This window comes from Dama dama, chromosome 12 (genome assembly GCF_033118175.1).
Source record: "Dama dama isolate Ldn47 chromosome 12, ASM3311817v1, whole genome shotgun sequence".
In the NCBI taxonomy this organism is placed as follows: domain Eukaryota; kingdom Metazoa; phylum Chordata; class Mammalia; order Artiodactyla; family Cervidae; genus Dama; species Dama dama.
In genome coordinates this window covers 48630590-48655694 of record NC_083692.1, presented here as the reverse complement: position 1 = coordinate 48655694, position 25105 = coordinate 48630590, and the positions used below count along the sequence as shown (strand labels likewise).

Genomic DNA, 25105 nt, shown 5'->3' with positions numbered 1-25105 from the left:
AATAGCAGACTATTAAAATAGACTTTCAATCAAAACTTGTAAGAGAAAAGGAAAGACATTATATATTAATAAAAAGCTTAGTACTGCAAGAAGATATAACAGTTATGAATATTTACACACCTAATAACAGACCATCAATTTATATGAAGCAAAAATTCATAGAGTTGAAAGGAGAAATAGACTATTCTGCAGTCATAGTTGGAGACTTCAATAACCTACTTCCAATAATTGATAGAATAATCAGACATAAGTAGGGAACTAGGAAGTTTATTAATAAACCTGTTAGATTTTGCATACATACACAGAACACTGTACCCAGCAATGACAGAATACACTTTCTTGTCAATTGCATATGGGACATTTTCCAGGATAGACCATATAGTAAGCCTCAAATTAAGCATCAGTGAATTTTAAAATATAGGTGTCATACAAAGTATCTTCTCTGATCACATCAGGACAATATCAGGGATCAATAACAAAAGGAAAAATGAAAAATTCATCAGATCATAGAAATTAACACACTTTAAAACAACCAGTGGATTAAAGAAGAAATCACAAGGGAAGTTAGAAAATACTTAGATCTAAGAAAGCAAGCAAAATCACAACATACCAAAACTTAAAATTCAGTGGACGTGATACTAAAGGGGAAATATATGGCTGTAAATCCTTACATTAAAAAATGAGAGATCTCAAAGCAACAACCTAACTGTCCAACTTAAGGAACTAGAAAAAGGAAAAGGCAAACTAAACCTAGAGCTAGCAGAAGGAAAAAAAGAAGATTAGTGTAGAAACAAATGAAATAGAGAATAGAAAAGCAATAGAGAAAAATTGGCTTATTGCAAAGACCAATGAAATTGAGAAACCTTTAGCCAGAAATACTTAAAAAGAGGGAAGATTTAAATTACTAATATCAGAAATGAAAGTTGAGACAGTGGAACTGTTTCTATAGAAACAAAAATGATCATAAGAGTACTGTGAACTGTATGCTAGTGAATTGGATAACCTACATGAAACGGACAAGTCACCTGAAACTCGAAACAGCAGGACTAAATCATAAAGAAATAGAAAACCTGAATAGACACATAACTAGTGAGAGTGAATCAGTAAGCAAAAATCTAACAAAGAAAACCTCTTGACCTGACAACTTCTTTAGTGAATTCTAAAAAACATCTAAATAAGAACTAACACTTCTTTTACACTTTTCCAAGGATTGAAATGGAAGAAATAGTTCTAAACTCATTCTAAGAGGCCAGCATTACCCTGATACCAAAGCCAGAAAAGACACTACAAGAAAGAACACTATAGACCAAATTCCTTATGAACATCGATGCAAATATCCTCAACAAAATTCTAGTAAACAGAATTTAGCCACATATTAAAAGGATTATATACCATAAACAAATGGGATTCATTACTGAAATGCAGGAGTGGATCATATATGAATATGATCAATGTAATAAGCCAAATCAATGAAAGAAAGCAACAAAAGCCACATTATCACCTCAATTGATGCAGAAATTGTGTTTGACAAAATTCAACACACTTGAATAATTAAAATGCTCAGCAGCCTAGGAATAAAAGGAAACTACCACAACAAAATAAAGCCATATAAGAAAAACCCCACAGCAAACATCATACTCAATGGTAAAAGACTAAAAGATTTAATTCTTAAGATCAAGAAGAAGGCAAGATGCCCACTTTCACTACTTCTTTCCAACATAGTACTGGGAGTTTTAGGCAGAGCAGTTAGTCAAGAAAAAGAAAGAAAAAGCATCCAAACTGGAAAAGAAGTAAAATTATCTGTGTTGGCAGATGGTATCATTTTATATATATTAAAAACCCTAAAGATTCCACACAAAAACCATGTTAGAACTAAAGTTAATTCAGCCAAATAGTAGGATACAGAGTTGACACACAAAAATAGATTGTATTTCTATACACAAGAAATGAACAATCTGAAAAGGAAATTACAAAATAACTTGCACTAGCATAAAAAAATAAAGTACTTAGGAATTAACTTATCAAAGAGGTAAAAGACTTATACAAAGAAACTATAAAACCTTGCTGAAAGAAATTAGAGAAGACATAAATGGAAAGACAACCCATGTTCATGAATTGAAAGACTTAATATTGTTAAAACACCAGTATGACTCATAGCAAGCTACAGATTTATTGCAATCCTTACAAAAATCCCGAAGATTTTTTTTTTGCAGGAATAGAAAAACTCATCCTAAAATATATATGGAAACTCAAGGAACTTCAAATAGCCAAAACAACTTTGAAAAAGAAAAACACAGCAGTCAAACATCCTGATTTTAAAATTTACAATGAAGCTACAGTAAACGAAATAGTGTGGTATTAAGACAGACCATAGACCAGTGGAATAGAATAGACAGCCTCGAAATAAACCTTTATATATAGGATCAAATGATTTTTACAAGGATGCTAAGACCAATGATGAAAGGACAGTCTGTTTAATAAATGATGCTGGCAAAACTGGATATCCACATGCAAAGAATTATGCTGGACTTTTACCCAGCACTATACACAAACACTATATACAAACATGAGCTCAAAATTGATGAGGGGCTTAAGTGTAATACCTAAAATGATAAAACTCTTAGAATAAAACAAACGACAAAAGCTTCGTGATGTTGAAATTGGCAGTGAGTTTTTGGTTGTTACACCAAAGGCCTTTTCACACTGTTCATGGGGTTCTCAAGGCAGGAATGCTGAAGTGGTTTGCCATTCCCTTCTCCAGTGGACCACATTCTGTCAGACCTCTCCACCATGACCTGGCCGTCTTGGGTGGCCCCACATGGCATGGCTTAGCTTCATTGAGTTACACAAGGTTGTGGTTATAAAGATATCTGAGCGCCGAAGAATTGATGCTTTTGAACTGTGGTGTTGGAGAAGACTCTTGAGAGTCCCTTGGACTGCAAGGAGATCCAACCAGTCCATCCTAAAGGAGATCAGTCCTGGGTGTTCATTGGAAGGAGTGATGTTGAAGCTGAAACTCCAATACTTTGGCCACCTGATGTGAAGAGCTGACTCATTGGAAAAGACCCTGATGCTTGGAAAGACTGAGGGCAGGAGGAGAAGGGGACAACAGAGGATGAGATGGCTGGATGGCATCACTGACTCAGTGGACAAGGGTTTGGGTGGACTCTGGGAGTTGGTGATGGACAGGGAGGCCTGGCGTGCTGTGGTTCATGGAGTCGCAAAGAGTCGGACACGACTGAGCGACTGAACTGAACTGAACACCAAAGGCACAGGTAATGAAAAAAATTGTACAAATTAAAAATTTGTGCATCACATATTCTATCTGGAGAATAAAAAGGCAACCCATAGAATGAGAGGAAATATTTGCAAATCATATATCTGATAAGGGATTAATATCCAGAATATATAGAGAATTCATAAACTACAGTAACTACAAAAAACACCCAATTAAAAAATGCATTAAGGACTTGAACAGACATTTTTTTCAAAGAAGGTTTATCAATGACCAATAAACACATAAAAAGATGTGCAGTGTCACTAATTATTAGATAAATATAAATCAAAACTACGGTGAGGTACTACCTCACATCCATTAAGCTGGTTACTTTAAAAAAAAAAGAAAAAAACCCCACAAAATCTCCAGAACCAGAAGACAAATGATGATGATGATGATGTGAAGAGATTGGAGACCTTGTGCACTTGAGTGAGTGAGTGAAAGTTGCTCAGTCATGTCTGACTCTTTGGAAGTCCATGGCCTATACGGTCCATGGAATTCTCCAGGCCAGAATCCTGGAGTAGCTAGCCTTTCCCTTCTCCAGGGGATCTTCCCAACCCAGAGATCAAACCCAGGTCTCCCGCATTGCATGCCGATTCTTTACCAGCTGAGCTACAAGGGAAGCCCTAGAATACTGGAGTGGGTAGCCCATCCCTTCTCCAGCAGATCTTCCAGACCCAAGAATTGAGCTGAGGTCTCCTGAATTCCAGGCAGATTCTTTACCAACTGAAATATCAGGGAAGTTGGTGGCAAGGTTAAATGGTATATCCATCGTGGAAAACAGTATGGCAGTTCCTCAAAAAATTATGTGGTTCAGCAGTTCCTCAAGAGTTGAAGAGAGATTTGTAACCCTATTCCCATAGCAACATTATTCATAATAGCTAAAATATGGAAGTAAACCAAGTTTCCATCAATAGATGAATGGATGAAAAGTGTGGAATATGTACCCCATGGGATATTCAGCCATTTGAAGGAAGAGAATTTTGCAATATGGATGAACTTCGAGGACATTTTGCTAATCAAATGTCAGTCACAAAAAGATATATGATTTTATTCATATGAGGTACTGAGAGTAATCAAGAGTTTTGTGGTTGTTTTCAGAGTGTGGGGGAGGAGAGAATAGGGAGTTATTGTTCAATCGGTATAGATTTTTCAGTTTTACAAGATTAAAAAAATTATAGGGGTTGGATGGTGGTAATGGTTGTGTAACAATGTGAATGTATTGCTGTTTAATACCACTGAACTACACATTTAAAAATGGTTAAGATGATAAATTTTGTATGTATTTTGTCTCTGGTAACTATGTGGCTTGGCATAGCACTGATCTCAGCATAGTTAACAACACAGCTTTTTTAAATTATTTTTTAAAATTTTTGACTGTGCTAGGTTTTCATTGCTGTGTGGGCTTTTCTCTAGTTGCAGAGAGTGGGAGCTACTCTCCAGCTGGAGTGTGCAGGCCTCTCATTGCAGTGGCTTCTCTTGTTATGGAGCACAGACTCTGTAACATGCGGACTTCAGTGGTTTTGGCGCATGGGCTCAATTGTTGGAGCTCCCAGGCTCTAGAGCACAGGCTCAATAACTGTGACACATGGGCTTAGTTGCTCTGCAGCATCTGGTGTCTTCCCAGTTCAGGGATCTAATCTGTGTCTCCTGCATTGGCAGGCTAATTCTTTACCACAGAGCCACCAAGGAATCCCAACATCACAATTTTTGGTACCACTATACTGAGCTAGGAAGTGTACAGTAATTTTCTTTCCTATACTTCATTTTATTTTTCTGGGGTGAAATTATATTTTTACTGATTTGTTTACTCTTCTGTGCACCTAATGCTGTTTTTTAAATGCTGCAGTTTGTCCAGTGTCTGGAAGCATTTTTTCAGAATGTTCACACACATCCAAAAAAATTGTTGGAGGATCTGGAGATCTTCTCTCCAGTCGGCTTTAGTTTAAACTATACTCTCTAAGCTTGATGCTTGGTTTGTTCAGGATTTTACTTTGCCACTTTGTTGTGTTGGATGTCCTGTTTCCTGAACTGTGAGTCCTTCTTTTATTGTTTTACTCTTTATTTTGATGAAATATGTCCTTTAACAATTTCCACAGAAAGGTTGCATCTTTTTTCACTTTGTGTAAATTTATAACTGTATTTATTTTAATGATATTAATGATTTGGCTGAATTCATAGAAAACATTTTTCCTATGCATTTTTGAAAGTATTGTTTTCATTGTGTCTGATGCCATTTTTGGTCCACTTTGTGTTTATGTTATTTTGTTCTTTGGCAACTTTAATGTTTATCTCAAGTGTTTTGAAATTTCATATGTTCATCCATCATCCTTTTTTCTTTCATTATGGTAGAAATTTGATAAGCCTTTGATATCTTAGATATTTATGTCTGGGGAAAATTTTCTTGTTTTCTTTGGTAAATTTTCAATTTTATTTTCTTCTCTGTTCTCTCTCTCTCTTTTTCTTGGGGGGGTGGGGGGCGGGAAACTCCTATTGATGACAGCTACTTCCTGCATCAGCTTCTCTGATTGTATGGCATTTTCTTTCTTGCCTTCCATCTTTTTGTCTTTTCATTCGGTCTTTCAAAAAAGATTTTCTAAACTTAATAACCTATTTTAGTTGCCATATATTTATTTTGAATTGCTCTTTAGTTTTTTATTTGTTCTTCAGTTGTTTTCAGTTTTTTTGTTCTTGTTTAATGGATATACTAGTATATCATACCTCTAGGAATATTGAATATATATGTCATATATATTTATTTTGTTTCCAGCAAAGTCTCTGATGTCTCCTAGCCTCTTCCTTTATTCTCTTGTTTATTTTAATCTGTGTAATGTAAAGGATGTCTTCAGTTCTGTGCTGATCCTTGAGTGTTCATTCATGTTAAAGATTAAAGCACAAAAAAGATGGTCAAAATCCCTGTGTTTGTACAGGGACAGGCTGTGTGTTGCAGCATGCCACAGGGTACATTCCTGTTTTATTTATCTATTCCCCCTAGTACTCCTAAAATGTATTGATATTTATGGTACTAGAAAATAAAGATAGGAAATTTAAAAAATATTATTACTTAAATATATAAATATTTTCCTGAAAAATAACTATTTGCAAACAAAAAGAAATCTATTTAGAATAAATTGTTCTACAGTTTTGCTTATCTCTTTAATGTCTAGTCAAGCAGAAGGAAACTAGATTCTTGGGTTTCTGCATTCAGTCTGTTGTGATATATTTTGATTGAAATATATGAAGAATATCCAGCTTCAACCAGTATCTTCTCAGATAATTGTGATATTCTTTTTATAACATCAAAATTAGACATGTGGAAGTTTTCTTAAAGCTTTGTTGCAATGTGGAATCTGACATCATATCACTGAACATTTTGTACTCTGTGTTTCATTAAAATCTTCTGGTCCGGCTCACACTTTGTTTGGATCTTTTATCCATATGTGATTTTATAACATTGTGCATTAGTCATTTAGACTATGTTGGTTCACAAGTCACATAGATCTTCCAAGTTTTGCCATGTTTCATATTACAAATCAGGTAATCGCATTCATTAGTATTAGCATTTATCTCATGAATAGTAGATACAAGTTATCCTAAGATTTAAATTTTTCTTGAATTTTATTACTGGCAACAAACACTGTTTGATTGTTTAATGTGACATTCTCATTTTGTCAGTTTTGAAGAAAATCCCTTCTGAATACTCAGGTCTAAATATTTATAGTTTGACAGTCATTCTTTAAAAATAAAAGTGATGTTCCATGAAAAAAAATTTGGCCAAGTTCATCTTGCAACTAAATCACAGACCCAAAGGTTTTTAGTGTACAGCAGCAGTACTTTATGCATACTTGGTATTTCATTACACAGACTATTAAAAAGACATGTACTCAAGGGTTGACGTTTAGTAAAATTAATTTTACTGCTGGTGTATGCCAGTGGAGAAAACAGTGACTGGTTCAATGTCAGTGCCTTGATTTGTGTTAAAATGTCAGCTTTTTTACTCATTACTGCTTAGTACCAAGAATTTTAACCTCACATGCCTCCTAAAAGTGTCTTGGAGGCCCCATATGTCTGTGAACCAACTTGGAGAACTGCTGACATGGATTATGTTGTGAAGGTTGCTTCATGGATTACTGTGCTATATAACATGCTCAGTCTGCTTGGCAAGTTTTTAGACTTCAACATAGGAAAATCAGATGCTGAGGTGACTTATTCTTGTTGTGGGGGATGCTCTCAAAGTATTTGAGGCTGATGATTTTCTTCAAAGAGGAATCGCCTAGATTCCAGCTGGGGATGGTGGAGTGATGAGTGGTTCCTCTGGCTGCTAGCATTATGGGAGCCAGGCAGAGAGATAAATGAGGATCACTTTGTTCAGTTTATGGAAGTTTACTAAATTTTTCTGTTTTCTTTCAGTACCTCATACCTGCCCTTTGCCATTCCTGGTGTTCACAAGTCCATAGACTGTCTCCAGTTCATAGACTTGGCCTTTGGCCTAAGCAGTAGAGGAAGGAATAGGTACCTGTTGTGTGAGTTGGGGAAAGAGTATTTAGGTTTCTCAGCAGTATTCATGCTTTATTTTTACCTTTTATGTATTGACTGTTGTACTGAATTTCTCCAAATACCAGATCTCTTATCTTCTCTGGGAAAATTGATTCTCTTTTCCTTGCACTCCCCTGCTCAGATGTTTAGTTATCACTTCCTCCACACTGTGAAGTTAATTTCCATTGCTCCAGCTATTTTCCATTTACAGATTTGTTGAAATCTCTTTGACAGTTAGTATGCTTTGATGCTTTCTTGGTCTTTATGAGTGGAACTTGTTTTATTTCCTTGCCCTCATTTTAGCAGTGTTTTTGGAGAGCAGGGAAATGCATGTATGTGATTAATACACCATGATCACTTTCACAGACTTGAATCAGTAACTCTAGTGACTAAAAGTTGGACCTAGATTTGAAACTTCACCACTTACTGTGGTTTTGCCTTGGGTTTTCTGTTGATACTTAACCCATGCAGTCTTTATTCTCATTTGTAGAAATGGAGTTTATAATATCTAATAATGAAGACTAAATGAGACAGTGAATGTAAAGTTCTTAATATACTACTTCATGCATCATAAAGTCTCAATAATTTGTAATTGTTACAAACTGTTAAGCTGGCCTCTTTCTCACTGAGGTTTTATTGTATTCTTTCCTCCCCAAAAAACATTTGAAATAATCAAAATATTTCATTTGTATATTATTTAATATTACTTGGTTTGAGAATGGAAGGGTTACCATGGTTCCAAATATAAAATCATAGTATCCTAAATGTTTTATCTAACTACCTGTTTTTAATATGTGTGTATAAAATACTGTGGATGAAACTTATTCATATTGGAGGTGTGCTTTACTAGTTTTCTAATCAAGTAATTACAATTATGGTTCATACTTAGAAGAATCCAAGGAAAGCAGGTATTGTTATAACTGGGTAACTGTTTCATATCCTTGATTCAAAAACTTTTGGTACACTGAAATTCTTACAAGTTTTTTAAAAAACTATTTTTGAAATCCTGTTTTTAGTTTTAAGAGTTATTCTAAAACATACTTTAAGAAATTGTTTTTCTCTTTCTTTGGAATACTAGGCAGCACACTTAAGTTCTTTTTCTCTAGAAAGTTTAATATAATAAAAGTAGTACTTTAAGCTTAGTTTTGAATATAAAAGAAAAATGTTATTAATCATTTCAGGAAATTGCAAGATCTAATTTGGCTGAAGCAGAAACAGAAACATCAAATTCTGAAAGGTAAATATAAGGAAAAACTGAATCTCTTAAAATTCGTGTATATAAAATGATATTTGAGCTCTATATTATTTCAGTTATTTGGAAAAGGGCTATTTAAATTTTGTATATGGTGTTCCTTTTTATAATGACTTTCAATTAAAATCAAATTTTGAAATTTTAATACAACAGAACTATACTACAGATCCTTAGTTTTTAAGCCTTTTAAGTATATGGAATACATTTTATAAGTTGTTAATTTTTTTAGAGTATGAGTAAATAAAATGGTAATGGATTGTAATTGCCTCTGTTAAATGAAAATAGTTACAAGATGCTACAGGTTATAAGATGGTGACAATTATTGCAAATAGTTTTAAAATCTTATTTTTAAGTATTTTTTAAAAGCTATAAGTTACCTCTGTGGTAGGATCTCAACATAAAAGTTTCAAAATTCAATGTATGTTTTTTTTAATTTAATTCTTGAGTAGAACACTTAGACCACAAGATTTCACTATTTTTTAGAAAAAGAGAATCCAACATTCTAGTTAGAACTTTATTCCAGTTAAAGATGATTTTGTCTCTTAAGTACTTTCCCCATTTCTGTCTTTATGCTGTGTGTTTTACCATAGTTTGCGTGTTAACTTGATAAGATTAATCAATCTATTGCCTCTAAAAAGAAAATTACGGAATAAGACCTTTTGAAGATATTTTTTAGACTTGACCTGGAAAATTATCTAGCCCTTTCTTTATCTAGCATTTTTCCTAGAATTTTGGATGGAAAAAGTTAACAGAATTCAACTAAGGACTTAGGAAAAAGACTAGACACATCTATATTATTTAACATTTTCTGTAAATTATAATTAGTTCAATAAGATCTGAACAAAAATAAGAATTTTACAAATTTAAATGAGGGAACTATTATAACTTTTTAGATGATGTAATTGACCTGTAAGACCCAAGAAAATGAGCAAAGTATGACTGAAATTAATCAAAGAATTAAGGCAGCAGAACCTTTCTTACACACCCATAACATGTCATTACAAAATATAATGCATAAAATAGTTAATTCACGATAATAGCAAAATGAGAAATGTGCAATTTAGAAGATTTGGCAGAAAAAATTTACTGAGATACAAAATAATTCGTTAGTAACTTACGTGATAGGTCATTTTTTCCAAATTATGGTTAATGAGCATTTAGTTGAAAATCCAAATTGGATTTGATTTGAAAATTAGTGGTGTTTCAAGTAGGGTTCATATTTTTCTATTTATTAGTACCACAATTTAAAAAAATCATAGCTGTGCTAGATATTAGGTTGTTTCTGTATTCACTATTTTAAACATTGTTTTAATGAGCATCCGTGTACAAATATCTTTTACTTCTTCAAACTACTAATTTAGGGAGAAGAGTAGTAGAATGTAGGTGATTTGACCTATTAGATAATAAAGTACAATGTTAATTTCTAATTGTTAAAACTGGATGGTATTGGCCTGTAATCGTCTATAAAGACACATCAGAACAAAATAAATAGAGAAACAGCCTTAGAAATATAATTTAGTAAATAATAAATGACTATTTGATAACATTGCTTTGATATATAGGTACTTCATTACAAAAAAGTCTAAATTCCAGGTGGATTATCTAAGAAATAAGATAAATGTAATCATTAAATTTCTTTTTGGTAAAATGAGCATTGTTACATCTATATAAGGGACCTGAGATCATCTTGGAAATTTGTTTCTAAGGCTTGCAGGCATTGAAAACAAACTATGGTTACCAAAGAAGAAAGAGGGTGGAGGAAGGATAAATGAGGAGTTTGGGATTAACATATATATGTTATTATATATAAAATAGATAAACAACAGGGTTCTACTATATAGCATAGGAAATTATATTCACTGAATAGTTTCTGTTAACACATCAGAGTAAGAGTAACCATAGACATGTATACACATAAACCTATAGGTATGCATGTTTTATAGTTATTTCTTAGACATGTGTTAATGTTTTCCTAAGTTAGGCTGTTACAAAATTAGTAAAATCTTTGTGAATGCTTACTTGATTTTGCTTAGGAAAAACATGCTAACCCTAAGAGGACATGTAAATCAAAGAAAAAGAAAATAGGATTTTTCCCGCATAAATTCATTCCTTATTTAAAGTACTCTTATGAGTTAATAAGCACACTCACATTTTAACTAAAATCAAGCAAGAGTATGAACGGGTAAAGTAATGATAACCAGGACTAAAACTAGTGAATAAACTTCCCAGGACTCCTTTGAATATGTGACTATGGAGTTCCTTACTCTGCTGCCTAAGAAAATGGCCACTTCCTAAATTGTAACATCATGGCAAGGACTGAGGACTTTGATATTTTTTCTTTTTTTGGTGGGCAAGTGTGCCTTTTTTTCTTTTTCAGAAAATGTCTTTACTTTGAAAGTAAGTATTCAAATACATTGTATTATGAAGAAATAGATAATAAGTAGCTTTCTTTTTTCAGTAAACAAGATGAAGCTTCTTCAGAGGAAATAAAAAATGGATGTGATGTTCATTTACTTGAAGGCTCATCAACAACAAAAAGTGAAGAAGATCGATCTGTTTCAGATAAAGAAAATGATAACTGTCTCGAAGATCAGGAAACTGGCTCAAAGGATATCTTCGGTTATGACTCAGCTATTGATGCAGATAAAGTGGAAAAGGAAAAACAAATAGAGCACATATGTCAGGAAACAGAGTTGAAGATGTGCCAAAGTTCAGAAAACCTTATTTCATGTGATCAGATTGAGGATCGCAATGCTGGTGAAGCTAGATTTTCTTCCAAGAATATTAAAGATTTGCGGTTAACATCTGGTGATGTTAGTATTGATCAGTTTTTGAGAAAAAGAGATGAACATGAATCTGTTAGTTCTGATGTTAGTGAGCAAGGCAGTGTTCATTTGGAACCTTTGACTCCATCAGAAGTGCTTGAGTTTGAAGCCACAGAGATTCTTCAGAAGGGTAGTGGTGATCCTTCAGCCAAGACTGATGCTGTAGTGTCTGATCAAACAGATAACGTTCCTGGAGAAAATAGCCTTAGCACAACAGAGACAACAGGAGACCTGGTAGATGAAAAAGAAAGAAGTTGAAATTAACTAGGCATTCTAAGTTTTAGTGTACCAACAGTAAGACCATTTGGAACAGTGTTATCAGGTGAGCTCAGTGGTGCTGTTGCAGAGTGCAGACATAGAAAAATGTAAGGGAGGTCATTCATATATTTTACCTGTATGTTGAGCCTAGGTTGTTAAATCAATCCATCATTAATAGCATGACTAGGTATGAATTTCCAAGAAGTTTTTAAAACATGAGTAAGATTTAATGAAAGTTAAGTTTGCAATGAAAAAGTCTCATTTTGCAGTTTTCAAGGACATGGAGCTTGGTGATCAATATGAATTGATTATTAGAATATTAGTTATGTTAATGAAGCTTTTGAAATTTCCATCAATCCTAAGCTAAACGTCCTTATTACCTGTACATCTTTTTCAGTTAACTTAAAGGAAGAGATTTGGAAACCACATGCCTTTTGGGAATAATTGATTTAAAATAATAGCTGATTGGCGTTGTTAATGAGAGCTTCATTTTGAGTATGATACTAGTAAATGGAGCATGTTTAGAATGCTAAATTAGTTGATCTAGTGAGAATTTGGATGAACATAAACTTAATTTTGAATATAATATAACATTCCAGACTGCCAGAAGCATGTGAACAGAATATTTGAATCTGTGTACCTCCATACAAATGTTAGCCTGCCAGGCTGTAAGCTTACCTTAATTAAACTTTCAGTGAAAGTGAAATTATTAAAATAAAAATTTATATTTGTGCTTTTTGTCAGTGTGTATGCTGTGCAGAAATCCCTTGATGAACTAGTTGTATAAAGTAGAAATCCATTGTTGAAAATCCTGTAGCTATTATGCTTTTAATATTGTTTTAATGATCTTCCTTAGAAATAGAACCATAAACATGGTCTGGAAACCAAACCAAAGTACAGATTAATGTAGATATTTGTAAAGCAGTAAACTGGCATGAATTCAGCCATGTTTAAGTGACTTTTTCTGTAATTGTAAAATAGAAACTTCAAATGGGACCTAAAGCAGGATGTAAAAAATTGGTTTGGGATATTTAGCCTAATTTATCCTTAAGATGGCTGCTAAATTGACTTTTTCAGTTTTTTTTTTATCATATAGAGAATAATAGATACAGAAATGAATAATATGAATAACAGTAGTTTGCTTTGAAGTACTAATAAACTTTTATTTAAAATGCTACATTTTTACTTCTTAAAATGTGCTTTGAATTCTTAAATTTTGTTTCACTGTTAAATGTTTTAAATGGGTATTAAAATTCTGCTGTATATAGTAGTTTTTTGAGTAAATATTTGCAATAAAAATCTGTCCCTGAATAATTTTATTTTTCAGAAAGCTGCTTGAGTCAGATTACCTTTGGCGCCTCTAGAAATTGTATATTGTCCAAGGAAATTTCATGTTAAAGCTACTGGTAGATTGCATTTTGTATTCTTTAATTGATGCATGATTTATTTTAAATTGACACTTAAAGTACAGAGGGGAAACTGCTAATATTTACAGGGAATAGATTTGCTTTACAAATTCTTCTACTTCAAGAGAATTATAATTTAATACAGTTTTCTATCTGCTCAGTAAATTAAAGAGGCTAAATGGGCAAAATAAATTATTGACTTATTTTCTTGAATATTTTTTGGGGTGGGGATAAATATTTTTATATTTCCTGCTTCTAAGAAAAGGTGGGGGAAAGAAAGACTTATTAACTGTCATCCTTCACCTTGTTGAAACAAATCTATAGCAGAGATTTTTGGGGTAACATAAACCTTAGAAGAGCAAGAAGATGAGAAAGTCTATGTAAGGACCATTTTCTGAGTCTGATTTAAATAATTGCCAAGCCTGTCACCTAATGCTGCAAAAGCCTGGAGCATGGTGCCAAACTAGGTCTCTAAATGATACAGTAATTCCTTGTGAACTCGGAGTAGTTCCTCCTGGTTAGATGCCACTTCTGCTTATAGTAGTGGTATTTAAAATTCAATGAATTGTTTATACCTATCCACTAGGAGAAAAAGAACCTGTACCAGACCATAAATCCTTCACTGAGAAAGTCTAGCAATGAAAAAAAAAACAAAACAGTAGTTGAAATGAACATTGTACTTGGTAACATAATCGGTTTATGTTTTCACATAATCTCCTCATTTCTCATTGGGAACAAACAATTCAGATATGGCAAACCAAACCTTTGAGAAGCAGTGCTTTAGCACAGTGGTCAGTAGACTTCTGTGTAGAGTCAGATAGTGAATAATTGTTGACCATGTGGTCACAATTATCCAACTCTCCCTTATAGCCTAAGAGTACCTGTAGACAGTATGTAAATGATGGCCAGTTTGTGTTCCAGCAAAACTTTGTTTACAAAAACAGAATGTTGGTTGGGGTTGACCAGTGGACTGTAGTTTGCATCTACGTGCTTTAGAGTGCTATTTTGTCTGGGAAAGTGGTGCTCAGGGACTGAAATTTTCTTTGCCAGTAATTTATTTGACACTAGTTCACTGTGAGAATTATAGTTTATAATAATAATATTTCACAAGCCAATACCATATAGAATAATGTCTTAATAAGCTAATAAAGAAATAACATGCTTCAAACCAATAATGGTTGATTACACAATTGTTCCAGGCAAAGAAGAGATGAAAGAAGTAAAGTCCAAATCTAGTTGAGGTGTACCTCTCGCTGAATTGGTTATCCGAAGAGTCAGTCCTTCAACTAAAAGCTGGATATCAGCTGACAGCGTAGGTCCCTTGCTGCTGAGGCATATAGTTCGGGGATGACAGCACCCGTGTTGGTAGGCAAGTTTTGCTGCCTCAGATGTTATAACTGCAGGGGCCATTGCATGACTTGTACCACTGCCTACCAGGAGTAGCCTTGTCAAGGCAGGAACAGATGTCCCTTCTCTTCCTGAGACTGCTGCACAGTTTAACACTGCTGAGGACCAAGAGTGGCCTGACCACGGCAGGATCAAGTGTCTCAAGATCTTCAGAAAGCTATTTTCAGCAAGGAGTAGACTTGCCCAGGCTAAACACTCTCTGTAAGTCCTCACAAATTCTTGGTGGTTGAAGTTTAAATGTCCATCACTTGATAGTTGCTCTTCCATATGTTTGTGTTGTTTAGCACCCCCAGAGGCACCCCTAGTGAGTGAGCTACTGAATACTTACCTACAACAGCAGATGTCAATGACATCATCCTAGCATACCTTCCTTAGTGTAAACAAATTCACCCTTAGATCAAACCAACTTCACTTAAGTCATAACCAAGTGGATTTGAAACAATAACAAACCAATACACAACAAGCACTTAGACTTTCTTGATTGACTATAAAAGCCAGAAATGCACTCTAGTGACCCTTTACCTAAGAACTAACTACCAAAGTGTCTTACTATTTCACAGTCCCCTGTTACCTAACAATAGGATTATGATTGATTCCATGTGCAGTTCAGTGATGTTAAGAAACATTCATTTTGCAGATGCAACATTTAATTTTCATTGAAAATCTGAATGCCATATTTTTGTTATTTCTTCCCCTTTGCATCTCTCTAATGTTTTAGGGAGGAAATCGTAAAATTTTTCACCCTATAAATTTTTAAAGAACTATTCTCAACATTTTTAAAAGGAGTTGACAAAATACAAATCATACTGTTTTAGCCATAAGTAAAAAGATGAGGAAACCAAATATCTGGGCAATTATTTGCCTAAGGTTACAAGCCAAGATTTGAACGCACCACATCTATAGTTCCTAGCTTTTATATTGAATGCCCCTTTTTAAAATACATGTGTTTGCAAATAACCCTCCCATTGATGGTACTAATTACAGTCTTATTATTCTTCAGTGATTATATGTGTATGGAATGGGGGCTCTCTTAACCTAAAGAAGAGGACCTACTGATCTGTTTTATTAATAGGAATTGAGGAATTTTAGCTCAAGGGGAAGGGTTAGTGAATATTCTATTGGCAGGAAAAACAGCATGTGATTTAAAGATATACTTTATTTAATAATTATAAATGTTTTGACATCATTGAGCTTTTTAAGCCTTCTGTAATGTCATATTGTTGCTTCATGGTTGACATGATCGTTTTTGTTTCATCAGACGTTTTACTCCAGGATCACTCACTTGCCCTGGCTTCAGTGAAACAGGGCTTTTATGTGTATATAGGCACTGGTGGCTCAGATGGTAAAGAATCTGCCTGCAATGCAGGAGACCTGGGTTCAATCCCTGGGCCAGGAAGATCCCCTGGAGAAGGGAATGGTAACCCACTCCAGTATTCTTGCCTGGAGAATCCCATGGACAGAGATGCCTGGCAGACCACAGTCCATGGGGTTGCAGAGTTGGACACAACTGAGCAACTAACATTTTAGGCACTGAAAAGAATTGCAAGTGTTTTATTTTTACTAGATCACTATAACACCGAGACTTGTTTTTCAGCTGAGAAACACTGTGTCTAAGCGTTAAAAGAGAAAGGACTGTCTTAAAAATATTGCTTACTAATGAGGCATATCTGCTAATCCATGTACACAAAAATGAAGTGAAATAGATTTTTTTAAAGCCATGGTAATGTTTAATTTTCAACTCAAAATCTCTAAATTCAAAGGTACTTCACTTGGATCATCTTTAAGAAATTCAGCACATCTGAAGTAGCATCTGTAATATTATCGAGGGATGAGGTATCCTGGGTGAATTACTTTTACAGTTAGTTAAAGGTACCTTTTAATTGCTTGTAAAAAAGTATTATAAAATTACTTGCTACTTAAAAGAATATACGATGCATAATTTAGTCTTCTTTGATGACACAGTGAGTCATCATTACGAAGATTTTTGGACCAAGATATAAATGAAGCTGTAGCTGCAGATGTTAATGGCCTGAATAACTGCTGATCACAGAAGTGATCTTGGATTTTGACTTCCAGAAATATTTCAGGTATACCTAGGGTCATTTAATTTTTCCAAAAACAAAGCAGGAAAGCTGATTGCATTACTTACCCATTCCAAACTTTTTTTTAATTTATTTTTTAATTAAAGGATAATTGCTTTACAGAATTTTGTTGTTTTCTGTCAAACCTCAACATAAAGCAACCATAGGTACACATATATCCCCTCCCATTTGAACCTCCCTCCCATCTCCCTCCTATCCCATCCCTCTAGGTTGATACAGAGCCCCTGTTTGAGTTTCCTGAGGCATACAGCAAATTCCCGTTGGCAATCTATTTTACATATGGTAATGTAAGCTTCCATGTTACTCTTTCCTACATCTCACCCTCTCCTCCCCTCTCCCCGTGTCCATAAGTCTATTCTCTATGTCTGTTTCTCCATTGCTTACACTGTAAAAAAAGCCTTCAGTAACATTTTTCTAGGTTCCATATATATACATTAGTATATGATATTTTTCTCTTTCTGACTTCACTCTGTATAATAGACTCTAGTTTCATCCACCTCATTAGAACTGACTCAGATATATTCCTTTTTATGGCTGAGTAATATTCCATTGCATATATGTTCCACAACTTCTTTATCCACTCATCTGTCAGTGGATATCTAGGTTGCTTCCGTGTTCTAGCTATGCAACCAACCTCTTTTTAAAAGACTTTCCCGTCCTAAATATTAAAGTAAAACCTGCCCTTTGTGGAGAATTTGGTGTAACTATAAACTGTAGTTTTTAACTTTCAAAACATTTTAAGCATTTAGTCATTGCCTTAAAATCTTGATTTTAATTGCTGTATATTAGAGGCTAGCAAACTATGACCCACAGTTGGCCACCTATTTTTTAAAACAAAATTCTATTAGAAAACAACTGTGTCATTTGTTTATATATTATCTGTTGTAGCTTTTGCACTGCAGCAGCACAGTTGTACTGTCAGAGACCATGTGGTCCAAAAACCTCAAGGATTTACAATCTGACACTTTAAGAAAAAGTTAGCCAACCTCTGCCCTATTCCTTTGTATGGGTATGTCATAATTTTATAACCATTCTTTTGTTTTCATCATTATAGACACTGCAGTGAAGTTCTTATTTCCTAAATTTTGGCCCTTATTTTATTTAACTGTACTAAAATTCTAAGTGTATAATTTATTAGATTCAAGAGTATTTAGTTTTTAAGTTGAAAAATAAGAGACCCATACTTCATTTAATTATCTTACCATAATACTTATGGAAAGCTTGTTGGTCCAGCACATTAATTGTAAGAGTTAAGACCTTATTCACCCGCTGGACCAACAAGCTTTCCATAAGTATTATGGTAAGATAATTAAAATAAGTATGGGTCTCTTATTTTTCAACTTAAAAACTAAATACTCTTGAATCTAATAAATTATACACTTAGAATTTTAGTACAGTTAAATAAAATAAGGGCCAAAATTTAGGAAATAAGAACTTCACTGCAGTGTCTATAATGATGAAAACAAAAGAATGGTTATAAAATTATGACATACCCATACAAAGGAATAGGGCAGAGGTTGGCTAACTTTTTCTTAAAGTGTCAGATTGTAAATCCTTGAGGTTTTTGGACCACATGGTCTCGGGTAAATCCATGGCTGATTCATATCAATGTATGACAAAACCCACTAAAATGTTGTGAAGTAATTAGCCTCCAACTAATAAAAAAATTAAAAAAAAAAAAAAAGACCTTATTCATCTAAATTTTTTTCCTTTGACTCTTCAGCTTATTTTTAGCCTACTGTGGACTTTTATTCCTGCTACTCACCCAGTATTTCTAATGTGTGGCCATTTGACTAGTTCCTGGCCAGTGAGTTGTGAGTGAAAGTGACTTCTGGGTTTGAGCATTTGGTTGTTAATATGAGACTCTTTAGAATCCTCTTTTTCCTTTAACATGGTAACTTTTTACTATTGTGATAATGATTACTATATCAGGCTTGGTTCCTGAGGTACTCTGAAAAGAGCCTCCCTGTTTATTTAAATGGACAACAGCATGAAGAAGAAATGGGCATTTTTATTTTAAGCTATTGTAGTTAGAGAATTTTTGTTCTGCAGTGTAACTAAGTCTCTCCCTACTGATACAGGAATTCATCCTGAAAGTAGATTGCTGCCATTAGGAGAAACACCACTAAACTACATTATACCAGTGCATTGCATTGGCTTAGGTGACAGATGGCAAGGCTACCTGAGGTGATCCACATTCAGCTATGGTGAAAGATTTGGTAAATTTGTAATACTTGAAAGACAAAGGGTATACTAATGAAGTATCTTTCTTGGAGGAGTTTGTGTAACAGAGTGTTAATAGCATGTTTGGTTACTGTACTGGCTTCATTTAACAATGTACTTTGAGAAAGAAATGAACTCAGACAAGAAATGATAGGATTGAAAGTGGGAACAAAAGAGTATAGAAAAAGTCCATAAATTTAGATACTTGCAGGATTGGAACAGGCCAAGCTTCTCACCTCCAACCAGTAAAGGGAGAAGGAAGGCCTAAGCAAGAAAACTTAAATTAACAGTCTGGCCATCATACCAATCATTTGGGGCTTCCCTGGTGGCTCAGATGATAAGGAATCTGCCTTCAATGCAGGAGACCTGAGTTTGATCCCTGGGTCCAGAAGATCCCCTGGAGAATGAAATGGCAACTCACTCCAGTAGGTTAAGGAGAGGTCCCAAAGTGTTTCTTTTTTTTTTTTTCCCTTTTCCCCCAACTTTATTGAGATATAATCGACACGTAGCATTGTAGAAGGTTAAGGTGTACATTGGGATGGTGATACACTTCAGTGGGATGATGATACACTTCAATGGGATGACCATCGCAGCTACGTTTCAGTGGGATGACCATCGCAGCTACGTTTCAGTGGGATGAGCACCGTAGCCTTGTCTGACATCTCCGCCCTGTGACATAATTCTTTCTTTTTGAGGCGAGAATATTTAAAATCTTTCAAAATATAGGGTACCGTTCCTTGAGGGCTCCAGGGGTAAAGAATCCGCCTGCCCACGCAGGAGACTGCAGTTCAGTCCCTGGGTTGGGAAGATCCCCTGGAGAAGGAGATGGCAACCCACTCCAGTATTCTTGCCTGCCAATTTCCATAAACAGGGCAGCCTGGAGGGCTACAACGCATGGAGCTGCAAAGAGCTGCACACGACTTAGCGGCTCAACAACCACAGCCTCATCACCGTTTTGGAAGCCAGGTGCCATTCACACTCGTTTTCCAGGTGAGAGGACTGATGCTCAGAGAGGTTGCACAACTTGCCTAGGGTCACACAGCTCGACTTGGAGAAGCCAGACTGTGATCTCACGCTTCGGGCATCAGTCCAGAGTTTAATCATGCCTGGCTTCCTGTACCACCTGTATAGACAAGCTAGATGCATTCCTCATTCTCGCTTTTAAATTAGGAGAAAAAAAAAACACCCCACAACTCTGTACCCCAAATGCATTCATCTATGTGTGACTTTTTAAGGATGTCTTTAACAGAATCCCAAAAAAACCTGGGCAGATAAAACAAGAAATATGTATCTTCTCCCAGGTTCAGAGTCTGGAAGTCCAAGACCAAGGGGCGGCAGGCGGGCACACCCTCTGAAAGTTACACGGGGCTCTGTCCCGGCTTGCGATAGCTCTTTGCCTTGTGGCTTGTCCGCTCCGAGCCACTCAGGTTCTTCCCCTGATGTCTCTCTGCGTGGCTCTGAATTTCCCCTCTTATAAAGACACAGCTCATACTGCTTTAGAAGCCATCCTCCTGTTGTAACTCATCGTCTTAGGTGATCACAACTGTCCCCAATCTATTGACAAGTAAGGTTCCGCTCTGAGATCCCAAGGGTCAGGACACCAGTGCATGGATGTGGTAAAGAATCAACAACCAATGCAAGAGACCCAGGTTGGATCCCTGGATCAGGCAGATCCCCTGGAGGAGGGAAAGGCAACCCACTCCAGGATTCTGGCCTGGAGAATGCCATGGACAGAGGAGCCTGGCGGGCTGCAGTCCACGGGGTCACAAGGAGTCCGATATGACTGAGTGGCCAACACATAAGGCAATTTCAGTTATTCATAGAGATATACATATATTCTTTTCCTGGTTCTTTTCCATTATAGTTTATTACCAGATTTAGAGCAGAGTTCCCTGTGCTATACAGTGAGACCTTGCTGTTTATCTGTTCTACATATAGTATCGTGTATCTCTTCATCCCAGACTCCTCATTTATGCCTCCATGCTTTCCCCTTTGGTCACCAGAAGTTCGTTTTCTATGCCTATGAGTCTATTTCTGTTTTCTAAATCAGTCCATTTGTATCCGTTTTCTTAGGTTCCACACATAAGCGATATCATATGGTATGTGTGTTCCGCAGACTTACTTCACTTACTGTCATACTCTCCAGGTCCACCCACGTTGCTGCAAATGGCACGGTTTCACTTTTTCATGGCCGAGTAATATTCCATCTGTATACATGTACCACATCTTCTTGACTCATTCCTCTGTCGATGGATTCTTAGGAGTCTTCCAGGTCTCGGCTAGTGTGAACAGTGCTGCAGTGAACATTGGCTTGCAGGTATCTAATGGGGAACACCCACAAACAGAATGTCTAGGATTTCCATGCATCGTCTTCCTGCGTTCCAGACTCTAATGACCATCTTCCTCTTTGGTTCTGACAGTCAAGCCCTAAAAGTTCTATCAGCATTCATCTCAGTCCAGCAGACTACACTCGTCTGCCCAAACCACCCTTTCTCTCCTCCCCCAAAGAATGACTAAAACCCAAGCAAGCAGCTGGGCTACTTTTTAGATGCTGAGGGTAGACAGTTAGTCCAGGAAAAAGAAAAGTAAACACCAAGGAAAGCGCTGATGTTGTGTTAAGAACTGGTACCCACAGAGGATCCAAGTCCAAAGATAATACAAACAACTCTCGACATCTCAAAATCTCTATCCCACGTTCTGAAAAAAAAAGTAGAAACCATACAATTTCATGGCAAAAAAACACTCCAAAATCGCTTCCCCAAGGTGGTTTCCACATCATCGGCCTTGCACTTAAACTTCCAAAAATCCAGCCTCATCCTCTGCAGGTGATAATACTTTTGTGAGCTGAGATAAAGTTCAAATGCTGCCGTTAGGGTCGAAACACATTCATTCCTGATTCGCGGGCGGAGGTGAACGGGTCCTGATTCCTGACGTTAACTCAAGGTGGTTTAGTTTCCCTGGTGGCTCAGATGATAAAGCAATCTGCCTGCGATGCGGGAGACCCGGGCTGGCTCCCTGGGTCAGGAAAGATCCTCTGGAGGAGGGAAAGGCAGCCCACTCCAGTATTCTTGCCTGGAGAATCCCCATGGACAGAGGAGCCTGGTGGATTACAGTCCAGGGGGTCGCAAAGAGTCGGCTGCCACTGAGTGACTAACACTTTCACTTTTGCAAGGAACCTATAGCATCAGCTAAGCTTGTCTGCCCAGCTTGCTAGAAACCCAAGCAGCAGCTTCCATCCTTTGGAAGTCCTCCACGGCAGCCCCACCCAAGACCCCCAGCTATTCTCCTGGCCGCTGTGTTCACTGACCAGAGTCAGAACCTCTTAGGCCGCAAGGCCAATGGAACCCACAGATCAGGCAATCTCTTTACAACCCAAGATCCAGCGGTCCACCTTGTTCTCATCGATGTATCTGAGGAATCAGGGACCCCCTTCTTTGTGGGGGCAGCGCGTCTATTGCAAACAGAAGGGAAGACCCTCCAGGGCCGCGGGTGAAGGCAAGAGTGAAAGGGACTTTCCACAGGATCGACAGAGTCGTCATCTGAACGGAGGCTTTCTCAGAGCGGTGGGTGGATTTTGAAGACCTCAGATAGTCCGTGGTTCGTTTGTCCTGAGACAGTTTCTCCTCCGGTTATAGTAGCTGACCGCCGCCCCAATCAGCGTCACCACCACCACGGAGACGATGGGAGATGCAATCTGCGCTATCATGTTGCCTTGCTGGTTGCCCGGCGTGGAGTAGCCGCCTCCACCGTAGCTGTCGTGACCCGGTCGGTAGCCTCCTCCACCGCCGCCTCCTGCGGGCGGCCTGGGCGGGTAGTGGCCGCCGTCGCTGAGGTCCGAGTCGCTCAGGAAGCCTCCGCTGTTCCCAGGCTGCGGGCGAGGAGGCGGCGGCTTCGGCCTTGGGTAGATATTTCCACCGGTGTCGGGATTTCCAGGCTGCGGGTGATACGGGGGCTTCGGCCTGGGGTAGATATTTCCACCGGTGTCGGGATTTCCAGGCTGTGGGTGGTAGGGGGGCCTCGGGTTGGGGTAGATACCTGAGTCAGGAAGTCACTCACCTGAGCTTGGCTTCTTGGTGGGCTCTATGAGAACACATAGGGCGTCAGTCACAGAGACATGGAACCGGCCACCCGGGTTTCCTTTGCCCCAGCTGCCCAGCCCCAAAGTGTTTCTATGTGGAAATTCCTTCAGAGCATTTCTTGGGAATCATATTTTTTTCTGAATTTCAAGAAAAACCAATCAAGAAATTGATGAAACAAGAAAAAATATTGTAACTTTCCTATGAGAATTAAAGCTTAGTAATGAAATTAGAGTACATCATGAGAAATGCTGGGCTGGAGGAAGCACAAGCTGGAATCAAGATTGCCGGGAGAAATATCAATAACCTCAGATATGCAGATGACACCACCCTTATGGCAGAAAGTGAAGAAGAACTAAAGAGCCTCATGATGAAAATGAAAGAGGAAGTGAAAAATTTGACTTAAAGCTCAACATTCAGACAACTAAGATCATGGCATCTGGTCCCATCACTTCATGGCAAATAGATGGGGAAACAGTGGAAACAGTGTCAGAGTTTATTTTTCTGGGCTCCAAAATCACTGCAGATGGTGACTGCAGCCATGAAATTAAAAGATGCTGCTTTCAGATCCGCCATCTGCGGTGGAACCGCCGCCAAGATGCAGATTTTCGTGAAGACCCTGAGGGGGAAGACCATCACTCTCGAGGTCGAACCCTCGGATACAATAGAAAATGTAAAGGCCAAGATCCAGGATAAGGAAGGAATTCCTCCTGACCAGCAAAGACTGATCTTTGCTGGCAAGCAACTGGAAGATGGACGTACTTTGTCTGACTACAACATTCAAAAGGAGTCCACTCTTCATCTAGTGTTGAGACTTCGTGGTGGTGCTAAGAAAAGGAAGAAGAAGTCTTACACCACTCCCAAGAAGAACAAGCATAAGAGAAAGAAGGTTAAATTGGCTGTTCTGAAATACTATAAGGTGGATGAGAATGGCAAAATCAGTCGCCTTCGCCGGGAGTGTCCCTCAGATGAATGTGGTGCTGGAGTTTTTATGGCCAGTCACTTCGACAGACATTACTGTGGCAAATGTTGTCTGACCTATTGTTTCAACAAACCAGAAGACAAGTAATTGTATATTGGTTAATAAAGATATGAGCTAAAAAAAATAAAATAAAATAAAAGATGCTTACTCCTTGGGAGGAAAGTTATGACCAACCTAGATAGCATGTTAAAAAGCAGAGACATTACTTTGCCAACAAAGGTCCATCTAGTCAAGGCTATGGTTTTTCCAGTGGTCATGTATGGATGTGAGAGCTGGACTATAAAGAAAGCTGAGCACTGAAGAATGGATGCTTTTGAACTGTGGTGTTGGAGAAGGCTCTTGAGAATCCCTTGGACTGCAAGGAGATCCAACCAGTCCATCCTAAAGGAGATCAGTCCTGGGTATTCATTGTAAGGACAGATGTTGAAGCTGAAACTCCAATACTTTGGCCACCTGATTCAAAGAGTTGACTCATTTGTAAAGACCCTGATGCTGGGAAAGATTGAGGGCAGGAGGAGAAGGGGATGACAGAGGATGAGATGATTGGATGGCATCACTGACTCAATGGACATGGGTTTGGGTGGACTCCGGGAGTTGGTGATGGACAGGGAGGCCTGGCATGCTGCGGTTAATGGGGTCGCAAAGAGTCGGACACGACTGAGCGACTGAACTGAACTGAATAAATTTAGAGCCATTACTGGTTTGCAGGAATCTTCTGATATCAAGCTCAAAAGTAACATGAGGGACAGGTGGAGTCCAAG

At 37.2% G+C, this 25105-nt stretch overlaps 3 protein-coding genes across 4 annotated transcripts in view; 2 read left to right on the top strand and 1 right to left on the bottom strand.

The window, feature by feature from the left end:
* The window catches only part of ZNF280D (zinc finger protein 280D), a 124324-nt gene extending 110588 nt beyond the window's left edge, over positions 1–13736 (top strand). For both annotated transcript variants that reach the window (XM_061157228.1, XM_061157229.1), the window contains 2 exons: positions 8995–9050; positions 11524–13736. In XM_061157228.1, coding sequence (XP_061013211.1) covers positions 8995–9050; positions 11524–12148 — 681 coding nt within the window. In that variant the 3' untranslated portion in view covers positions 12149–13736. The remainder of the gene's footprint in view (positions 1–8994; positions 9051–11523) is intronic.
* Positions 13737–22196: 8460 nt separating this feature from the next.
* Positions 22197–23380, bottom strand: LOC133066833 (glycoprotein Xg-like). The gene is made up of 2 exons (XM_061158237.1): positions 23377–23380; positions 22197–23321 (listed from the first exon to the last, which is right to left on the bottom strand). The coding sequence occupies exons 1-2, from the start codon at positions 23378–23380 to the stop codon at positions 22870–22872; spliced, it is 456 nt and encodes a 151-aa protein (XP_061014220.1). The 3' UTR covers positions 22197–22869.
* A 559-nt stretch (positions 23381–23939) lies between these two features.
* LOC133067222 (ubiquitin-ribosomal protein eS31 fusion protein-like) lies at positions 23940–24472 on the top strand. Its single transcript, XM_061158390.1, has one exon. The coding sequence runs from the start codon at positions 23961–23963 to the stop codon at positions 24429–24431; it is 471 nt and encodes a 156-aa protein (XP_061014373.1). The 5' UTR covers positions 23940–23960; the 3' UTR covers positions 24432–24472.
* The last annotated feature ends 633 nt before the right edge of the window (positions 24473–25105 follow it).